Raw genomic sequence first — 10,096 nt, 5'->3', positions numbered from 1 at the left:
TTGGAAAAATATCTCGTGTTACACACAATTTTCTATTCTTTCTTTCAAAAATGAGTGTTTCACCCCCTCTTTTATTTCGAAAATATCTCGTGTTACACACAATTTTCTATTCTTTCTTTCAAAAATGAGTGTTTCACCCCCTCTTTTATTTCGCAGCGATGAAACAAATGCTACATCTCTTGTGATCTATATCGTAGGAATCGAAATACGAGGGCAAATGTTTTGTCGATGGTAGGAATCGAACCTGGATCTTCTGCATTGCAAGCAAAACCCGTTACCTAGCATTACAGTTTCGAGCAATACATAAAAATTAACTTACCAGACCGGAATTGTGAGCCAAATTGAATCCGAAGGGTCCAAGCCCGTAGGCAAATATAGACAGACAGAGGATGATGATTTGAACCGTGGTAATCCAGTAGGTGAAGAAGGGCCGGTGATCTTCTATATGATCCAGCTGCTCTTTGATTGGCTCCTGACTCAGCACGGAACGCTTGTATGAACGACTGAAATAAATATAGGAGGGAAATTAGTTGAACAATCGAACTGGGTTTTGAGTTCTAACTTTCAAATAAGGAATTTTTAATTGTGTTAAGCATACTTAAATGCTTGTCACAAAATAAATATTGTTCTCCAATTATTACAATTACATTACACCTACCTAGATAAAGTTTATGACTTGACTTAGATTCGAACTACCAGCCTCCAGATCCAAAGTCCAACGCGTTTGTCAATGAGGTAGTTTTAAAAATATTTGAAATCGAAATAAGCCGTTTTTTGTGGTCGTGTCGTAGCATGCTCCCCGGGAATCGAACCCGGGTCTCCCGCGTTCAAGACAAGCGCTGCAGTGACCACTACACCATGGGAGCTGACAAAACTGTAAAAATATAAGATCTTGGTTCCATTGCGGGGGGGTAAAGAGACTTTTCAGTCCTATTACAGCAGGATAAACAGGGTAGGTATATTTTGTTCTATTTTCCCCCCACTCATTTGTACCAATAGAATTATTTCAAACTGCTGACAAGAAGGGACTTCTCACTTCTCAGTCCTACGTTAGTAGTCTAAGGTCGGGGGGCCACAAAGTGAATTTAAACTCGGTTTAATTTTAACTCTTGGATTAAGCAATCTGATTGGTTGAATTTCAAAAATTTCAAAAATTTTAGCCAATCGCAGCCTAGATTAAAACTTAAACGGAGTTTATACTCACTTTGTGCCCCCCGGACTAAATAAACTAATTTTATTGTAACTTACCCGAAGAATCGGCCCACCACCCCCATGCCGAACTGTCTCCGATCCGAATTATCCAGGGTCCGATCCAAGATCCGATCCCATATCCTGTTTAGTCCGATTTCCGTCGTCTCGTGCCTTCGTGGTTCCCGCTTCCAGCTGGACAACCTGAAGAAGAGAGGATGAAAAGATTCGTTAGTTATAGTTATAGATATCTGGCTCCAGCCAAATTTGGTGACTACTTAAAAAAAAGTATTGTAAAAGATAAAAAACGAACCCAAATTTCAGCTTCTCATCTTTAGCCGTTCAAAAAATATCCAATGGTTAACGGACTTTCCTCGCACCCTGTATTCTAATTCATAATGATTTCTACTAAACATACCGGGTGTCGCGTGAATGACCATCAGTCTGCGTCACATCCTTGTCGTCAGCCGCGGACCCGCCAAAGTTGAGTCCAAGGTCACCCTGTATGATATCGTCAAAGAACACATCGTCTTCATGAACACCCGGGTCCTCCTGACCGCACGGCCGGAGCCATTTGTTACAGGGTCCGCCGCTCGGTACTGTCTCCGATCCGAATTATCCAGGGTCCGATCCAAGATCCGATCCCATATCCTGTTTAGTCCGATTTCCGTCGTCTCGTGCCTTCGAGGTTCCCGCTTCCAGCTGGACAACCTGAAGAAGAGAGAAAGAAAAGATTCGTTAGTTATAGTTATAGATATCTGGCTCCAGCCAAATTTGGTGACTACTTAAAAAAAAAAGTATTGTAAAAGATAAAAAACTAACCCAAATCTTAGCTTCTCATCTTTGGCCGTTCAAAAAATATCCAATGGTTAACGGACTTTCGCACCCTGTATTCTAATTCATAATGATTTCTACTAAACATACCGGGTGTCGCGTGAATGACCATCAGTCTGCGTCACATCCTTGTCGTCAGCCGCGGACCCGCCAAAGTTGAGTCCAAGGTCACCCTGTATGATATCGTCAAAGAACACATCGTCTTCATGAACACCCGGGTCCTCCTGACCGCACGGCCGGAGCCATTTGTTACAGGGTCCGCCGCTCGGTACCGCACTCGTGCTGGCTGACCGCTTGGCCCGAGACTTTTTCTTGTGCAATGTCTGGAATGGAGAAGAGGTAAGTAAAAAGAATTTTAATTGTGTTAAGCATAAATGCATGTGATTGTCACAAATGACGTTCCCCGCTTAATATACTACGCTAAATTTTGTGCCTTCACTTGGACTCGAACCACCAACCTCCAAATTCAAAGTCCAACGTGCTAAGCACTGCACCACAGAGGTTGGTGAGAAGAGGTAAGTATTAAACACATTACCATCACGTGAAGTCATGGGGAGTCAGAAAGATGTAGTTCAAAGTTTCCCCATAATATTGAAGGTAGAGTTTTGATAGAGGGAACTGCAATTACTAAGGCCTTATCGTCCCGTCTACTAAACATACCGGGTGTCGCGTGAATGACCATCAGTCTGCGTCACATCCTTGTCGTCAGCCGCGGACCCGCCAAAGTTGAGTCCTAGGTCACCCTGTATGATATCGTCAAAGAAAACATCGTCTTCATGAACACCCGGGTCCTCCTGACCGCACGGCCGGAGCCATTTGTTACAGGGTCCGCCGCTCGGCACCGCACTCGTGCTGGCTGACCGCTTGGCCCGAGACTTTTTCTTGTGCAATGTCTGGAATGGAGAAGAGGTAAGTAAAAAGAATTTTAATTGTGTTAAGCATAAATGCATGTCATTGTCACAAATGTCGTTCTCCGCTTAATGTACTACGCTAAATTTTGTGCCTTCACTTGGACTCGAACCACCAACCTCCAAATTCAAAGTCCAATGTGCTAAGCACTGCACCACTGAGGTTGGTGAGAAGAGGTAAGTATTAAACACATTACCATCACGTGAAGTCAGAAAGATGTAGTTCAAAGTTCCCCCATAATATTGTAGGTAGAGTTTTGATAGAGGGAACTGCAATTGCTAAGGTCTCATCGTCCCGAAATGGAAGAGAGAGAAAAGACAGGGTAGGAGAAAGCCATACGGCTGTATAGAGGCCGGGGCCTCACAGAACCTGAGAAAAATAGATGTGGTTTGAATAAGTTTTTTTTATATATACTAAGAACATTAAAACACAGTAGAACCTCGATTATTTCAACTAATTGGGACCGACGTTAGTTAAAATAATTGACATTCCGTATAAAACAATGAAAAAGGGGCAAAATTTAGATACAAAAGAACAAAATTGTTAATAAATACCTACCCCATTGAAATTACCTTATTTATACTGTCGGCTAAGACTAAAAAGTCCCATTATGCCAAGCTTAGTTCTAAGTACCCTATTAGTCTCTGTAATTTGTAAAAATGGATTTTTTCTTTTTCAATCCGTAAATTTGTAAAAAAAAAATAAAATAAATAAACAATATTAACTTAAAGCCATCAATCAGCCTAATTAGCTTAAGGACTTGCGCGCCTGCCCTTTAGGCGCCAAATCGCGAGTTCGATTCCCGCCCGATGCGAACTAAATTCTAAACAAATAAAGTTCAAATACTTACTTAGGGTCTAGACCACACACCGAGCCTGATATTCTCCCACCAGGTCCGGACTCACGGGGTGACCATTTTTTCCATGTAGAAATGGTTTTCTGAAAACAGGGCCGGAAACAGAATATCAGAAATAAATAAAATGGAGGGAGAGAAGAATACACAATATTCAGGAAGAGAAGATATTGGAGAGATAATTGGACGGAGAGAAGAGGGAGAGGAGGGGGAGGGGGAGAAAGAAATGGAGAAGAGGAGAACTGGAGGAAAAGAAAGACAGAGACAAGGAGGGAGAGAGAAATAATAATAATAATAATGCTTATTTATACTTCTCGCATAGGACTGAAACTCCAGCAGTAAGCTACTACTATTATTGTGGTCAAATTCTCAAATTACATTGAGGATAAAATTCCATACATCGGCTGGGATTGAACCCATGAACTCACCCAAAAAGGAAGGAAGGGGTATAATGAAAAGGAGAAGAAGAGAGAAAAGAGAGGGTAGGGTAGGGGAGAATGAAAAGAAGAGAGGGAGAGAAAGAAAGAGAATTAGGAGAGAGAGAGAGAGGGGGGAGGAAATAATAAGAAGAAACATGAATTGGATAAAGAGAGAGGGAGGAAAGGGAGAGAGTTAGTTCTAAGTACCCTATTAGTCTCTGTAATTTGTAAAAATGGATTTTTTCTTTTTCAATCCGTAAATTTGTAAAAAAAATAATAAATAAAAATAAATAAAAAATAAATGAACAATATTAACTTAAAGCCATCAATCAGCCTAATTAGCTTAAGGACTTGCGCGCCTGCCTTTTAGGCGCCAAATCGCGAGTTCGATTCCCGCCCGATGCGAACTAAATTCTGAACAAATAAAGTTCAAATACTTACTTAGGGTCTAGACCACACACCGAGCCTGATATTCTCCCACCAGGGCCGGACTCACGGGGTGACCATTTTTTCCATGTAGAAATGGTTTTCTGAAAACAGGGCCGGAAACAGAATATTAGAAATAAACAAAATGGAGGGAGAGAAGAATACACAATATTAAGGAAGAGAAGATATTGGAGAGATAATTGGACGGAGAGAAGAGGGAGAGGAGGGGGAGAAAGAAATGGAGAAGAGGAGAACTGGAGGAAAGAAAGACAGAGACAAGGAGGGAGAGAGGAATAATAATAATGCTTATTTATACTTCTCGCATAGGACTGAAACTCCAGCAGTAGGCTACTACTATTATTGTGGTCAAATTCTCAAATTACATTGAGGATAAAAATCCATACATCGGCTGGGATTGAACCCATGAACCCACCCAAAATGGAAGGAAGGGGTATAATGAAAAGGAGAAGAAGAGAGAAAAGAGAGGGGAGGGTAGGGGAGAATGAAAAGAAGAGAGGGAGGGGAAAGAGTAGAGAGAGAGGAGGAGGGGAGAGGGAGAGAGAGAGAGGGAGGAAATAATAAGAAGAAACATGAATTGGATAAAGAGAGAGGGAGGAAAGGGAGAGAGTAAAAAAAAAGAACGGAAAAATAATCAAAGAAATACATTTCCTAAGGCTAAAGAAAACCAGATTAGAGGAAGAAATATAAAATGTTTGGACGCAAAATAAACGATTGAAAATGAGCACAGTCAACTACAAGATATAAAATAAAAGGAACATAAATTCGAAAACACATAAAATGCGGAAAATAAGAACAGAGTAAACGAGAAATAAACAGGAATAAGAAAAACACTACGGGAGCTAGATAAACAATAAAATATAGTTCACAATAAGGAAGATTTGGGGTCAATGACCTATATTAGAGATGTACATAAAAAGTGAGTGAGTTGTGAAAAAGAACTATAAAATGTTTGGACGCAAAATAAACGATTGAAAATGAGCACAGTCAACTACAAGATATAAAATAAAAGGAACATAAAAAAAATCTTCAAAAACACATAAAATGCGGAAAATAAGAACAGAGTAAACGAGAAATAAACAAGAATAAGAAAAACACTACGGGAGCTAGATAAACAATAAAATATAGTTCACAATAAGTAAGATTTCGGGTCAATGACCTATATTAGAGATGTATAAAGAGTGAGTGAGTTGTTAAAAAGAACGGCTCTTTTCACTGGGCAACTTGTGAGTCATATCCTAATTTTCCAAAATATGTAAGGTACTCTTCAACTCCCTATAGGCATAAGGAGTTAGGGTATGACTCACTGAGTAGTCCACTGAAAAGAATTGAATCCGAAGGGTCCAAGCCCGTAGGCAAATATAGACAGACAGAGGATGATGATTTGAACCGTGGTAATCCAGTAGGTGAAGAATGGCCGATGATCTTCAATATGATCCAGCTGCTCTTTGATTGGCTCCTGACTCAGCACGGAACGCTTGTATGAACGACTGAAATAAATATAGGAGGGAAATTAGTTGAACAATCGAACTGGGTTTTGAGTTCTAACTTTCAAATAAGGAATTTTGAATTGTGTTAAGCATACTTAAATGCTTGTCACAAATATTGTTCCCCAATTATTACATTTACATTACACCTAGATAAATTTTATGACTTGACTTGGATTCGAACCACCAGCCTCCAGATCCAAAGTCCAACGCGTTTGTCAATGAGGTAGCTTTAAAATATTTGAAATCGAAATAAGCCGTTTTTTTGTGGTCGTGTCGTAGCATGCTCCCCCGGGAATCGAACCCGGGTCTCCCGCGTTCAAGACAAGCGCAGTGACCACTACACCATGGGAGCTGACAAAACTGTAAAACTATAAGACCTTGGTTCCATTGCGGGGGGTAAAGAGACTTTTCAGTCCTATTACAGCAGGATAAACAGGGTAGGTATATTCTGTTCTATTTTCCCACCACCCCTTTGTACCAATAGAATTATTTCAAACTGCTGACAAGAAGGGACTTCTCAGTCCTACGTTAGTAATCTAAGGTCGGGGGCCACAAAGTGAATTTAAACTCGGTTTAATTGTAACTCTTGGATTAAGCAATCTGATTGGTTGAATTTCAAAAATTTTAGCCAATCGCAGCCTAGATTAAAACTTAAACTGAGTTTATACTCACTTTGTGCCCCCCCGGACCGTTGGAACTACTAGAGGAAATGTTACTCATATTGGTCGGAGGGGTGGGAGGGGAAGATGATGAGCAAGATATGCTTCTCCTCCTGAAAACAGAGGAAAAAAATCATTATTAGTTTGGGGTGCACTCAAGCTCGTGAGGATATTTGGGGTGCACTCAGCCTCGTGAAGATAATTTGGGGTGCACTTAGCCTTGTGAGGATGATTGGAGGGGGCACTCAGCCCCGTGAGATCTTGGAAACAAAGAGAACGGTATGATGGCTTTAGGCTTCAACTTCGGAGTACTTTCAGTAGCACAAAGTGAGAAAAGTGAGTTAGGAACAGAGATAGGGAGGGCGAGAGAGACTTACCTATCTATAAGTAGGGACAAGAGGAAGAAAGAAGGGAGAAGAGATAGAAGAGAAGGGCTCTCGCCCTTCCCCTAAAGGAGGGAGAGAAAAGAAGATGGGAGAAGAATGGAGCTAGGACGGAGGAAAGGGGAAAGAGAGAGACTTTAACTATAAGTAAGGAAGGAGAAGAAGAAAAAAGAAATAGGAAAGGAATAGATATTGGGACAGAGAGAGGAACCTTAACTATTAATAAGGATAGAGGAAATGAAGGGAAGGGAGAGATAAAGAGAGTGAGAAAAATAAAATAGGTGAGAGAGAGAGAGAAAGAGGGGGGGAGGGAGATAAGATCCTCGACTGATTTGATTCATTATTACTTTTCTTTCGTTCTCTGTAACAATAATGATAATAATAATAAAAAGAAGAAGCATTTTCAATCTCTCCCCCTTCGGCCATTATGGTTCTCTTTTCATTTCATTCTCTCTTCCTCCCTCTCTCTCTCTCTCTCTCTTTTTATCTCTTTCCCTCCCTCTCCTCCTCCTTTTTCTTCTTCCCTTTGTCGATTTTTTTTTCTCCTTCGTTTCTACTTTCCATTCCGAGAGAAAGAACACACAATAGTTCGAAAAAAATATAATATAAAAATGCTAAAGAGTTTTTTGAACCGTCTGTATCTTGTGTTGTACAAGGTACAACATTCCCGGAGCGTCGCGGTCATAACTTTCACCGCAGACATAGGGTGTGTCCAAAGCGGAGAGACAGGAAGTCGTGAACATAAACACGGTAGGTTATTAGGGGAAAAGAAATGTTTGAATAATGAAAATACGAATCAAACTTTCTTGACTTGGCTGGGCGGAGCGCTACCACGCACCTTAATATAACACAGTCCAGCCTGTCTGATTGGAAATTCAAGGGACTGGATTTTTCCCGCTTTTATATCTAGGTTTCCCAATTACCTACAAAAGTGTTTTCTAATTTCAGGTACAAATGAAAGAGCTACGAATTTTTCCCGTTTATTCAGGTTTTCCATTAAGACGGGTCCCAATTAAACAGGTTCGACTGTACTAGTAGGTCGGTGACTGAACTTCAGTCACTTAACTCACCCAGGAGAAGGGTGACTTCCTTCAGGAGGTCAGAATATTGAACTTAAATATTATAGTCCGGGAGCTAGGGATATCAAATTTACCTCATAAGGTACAAAATTTTCGACCAGTAGTACCTAGGTAGTGGGATTTTTTCTTTTGTTTACCACCGGTGGGATTCGAACCGCAGTCCCCTTAGTTATGAGAATTGACAAAGAAAAAATAGTAGCTACTGTGGTTGTTGTTGTTGTTGTTGTTGTTTTTTTTTTGCTGGGATTTACCAACTTGGGATTGAGAAGGAACAAGGATTTCCTTATACTTATACTTAACACCCAGGTCAACCTCGGATTGATCTCAATCCTGAGACAATCCACGGTGGTATGACTCGACCCAAGAGGTCTTATCGTCCCGAAAGCGAGAGAAGACGGGATAAGAGAAAGCCAGCCGTTCCGAGAACAAACTTCATTTGTGTTTGCAGAAAGTTCGCTCCGGGCGAGAAACAAACCCGCTATCTTGCGCTTACAAGGCAGGCTTGGAGTAACTAAACTAAGTGTTCTTTTAATCCAATCCATTGCACGTGGAGGATGTACGAGTATTAATGACACAACCCTGATGTTTTTTAATTGAAGTATTTTTTCGAATTCAGCACTTTTAGAGAAAAACGAGAGGAGAAGGGAGAAGAGGAGGAGAGATAGAGAGGGGGGAGGGAGGAGAGAAAAGGAGAAAGGAGGGGAGAGAGAGGGAGGCAGAGAGAAGGATAGAAAAAAGGAGAGAGAGAGAAAGATAAGAGATAAAGAGAAAAACAGAACGGAGAGAGAAAGAAAGATCACAAAAGAAACAGAGGGAAGAGAGAAAGAGAGACAGAAGGATAAAAAGGAGAGAGATAGAGGGAGAGGGGCGAGAGAGAGACAAGGAGAGAAAGAAAAAGAGAAAGAGAGGGAGAGAGACAGATATAGAGAAAAAGAAGGGGAAAAGAGAAGAGGAGGGGAGGGAGAAAACGTAAAAAATGGGTCAAGCTTAGTAGAGATTTACGACTCCCCCCCCACACTGCCCTCTCGTGTGACCACCAAACCTTCCCTCCCTCTACCAGTAAGGTAACTTATACCTCCCCTCTTCCCAGTAAGTAAGGTAACTACCTCCCCTCTAATAGCTAGGTAACTACGGTAGTTAGGATAGCTCACATTCTAAAAAGAAAAAAAAAAAAATCTGATGTGAACATCACGGATAAGAGAGAGCCAGCCGTTCCGAGAACAAACTTCATTTGTGTTTGCAGAAAGTTCGCTCCAGGCGAGAAACAAACCCGCTATCTAGCGCTTACAAGGCAGGCTTGGAGTAACTAAACTGGGTGTTCTAATGAAGATTGTTTTAGCCGGGAATAATAAAAATGTATGAGAATTCCAAGACATGAGTGCGACAGAGAGAAATGGTAAGAAGAGGGAGGGAGGGAGGGAGAGAGGGAGAGAGAGAGAGAGAGACGAAAGATGAAGAGAGGGATACTAAGACAAGAGTGCAACAGAGAGAAATGACAAAGAAAGAAAGAGAGAGAGAGAGAACGGATTAAAGTGAAAGATTAGATGTGTAGGAAGAAAAAGGAGAGACAAAAGGAAGATGAATATAGAACAGAGAAAGAACGAAAAAAGAAGAGAGAGTATTATGAAACAGAGGAGAAATGGACAGGGAGGGAGGGAGAGACTTAAAAGGAGAGAGGGAGGACGAGAGAATGAGGGAGAAAAAGTAAGCGGAAAGGAGAGAGGAGGAGGAGAAAGAGACAGACGGAGATAGTGGGGAGAAGGGGAAAGAGAGAAAAGGAAACATAGAGAGAGACTGACCCAGAATATGGAGAGAGAGAGAGAGAGAGAGAGAGAGAG

General features: G+C 41.2%; 2 protein-coding genes across 2 annotated transcripts in view; both read right to left on the bottom strand.

Annotated features, from left to right (window-relative positions):
• Positions 1–319: 319 nt before the first annotated feature.
• Positions 320–3,268, bottom strand: LOC113468312 (the record flags this gene model as incomplete). The annotated part of the gene is made up of 6 exons (XM_026825119.1): positions 3,251–3,268; positions 2,679–2,915; positions 2,132–2,345; positions 1,607–1,787; positions 1,249–1,392; positions 320–503 (listed from the first exon to the last, which is right to left on the bottom strand). Coding segments are annotated over exons 1-6 (978 nt in total), but the record flags the coding sequence as incomplete, so codon positions are not given.
• Positions 3,269–4,651: 1,383 nt separating this feature from the next.
• The window catches only part of LOC113468311, a 42,957-nt gene continuing 37,512 nt past the window's right edge, over positions 4,652–10,096 (bottom strand). Inside the window, exons 5-7 of the mRNA XM_026825118.1 lie at positions 6,810–6,909; positions 5,955–6,124; positions 4,652–4,733 (exon numbers count right to left, since the gene is read on the bottom strand). Coding sequence (XP_026680919.1) covers positions 4,652–4,733; positions 5,955–6,124; positions 6,810–6,909 — 352 coding nt within the window. The remainder of the gene's footprint in view (positions 4,734–5,954; positions 6,125–6,809; positions 6,910–10,096) is intronic.

Source organism: Diaphorina citri, unplaced genomic scaffold (genome assembly GCF_000475195.1).
Source record: "Diaphorina citri unplaced genomic scaffold, Diaci psyllid genome assembly version 1.1 scaffold701, whole genome shotgun sequence".
NCBI lineage: Eukaryota > Metazoa > Arthropoda > Insecta > Hemiptera > Psyllidae > Diaphorina > Diaphorina citri.
Note: the sequence above shows the minus strand (reverse complement) of the source record. Positions and strands in the feature narration are given on the sequence as shown.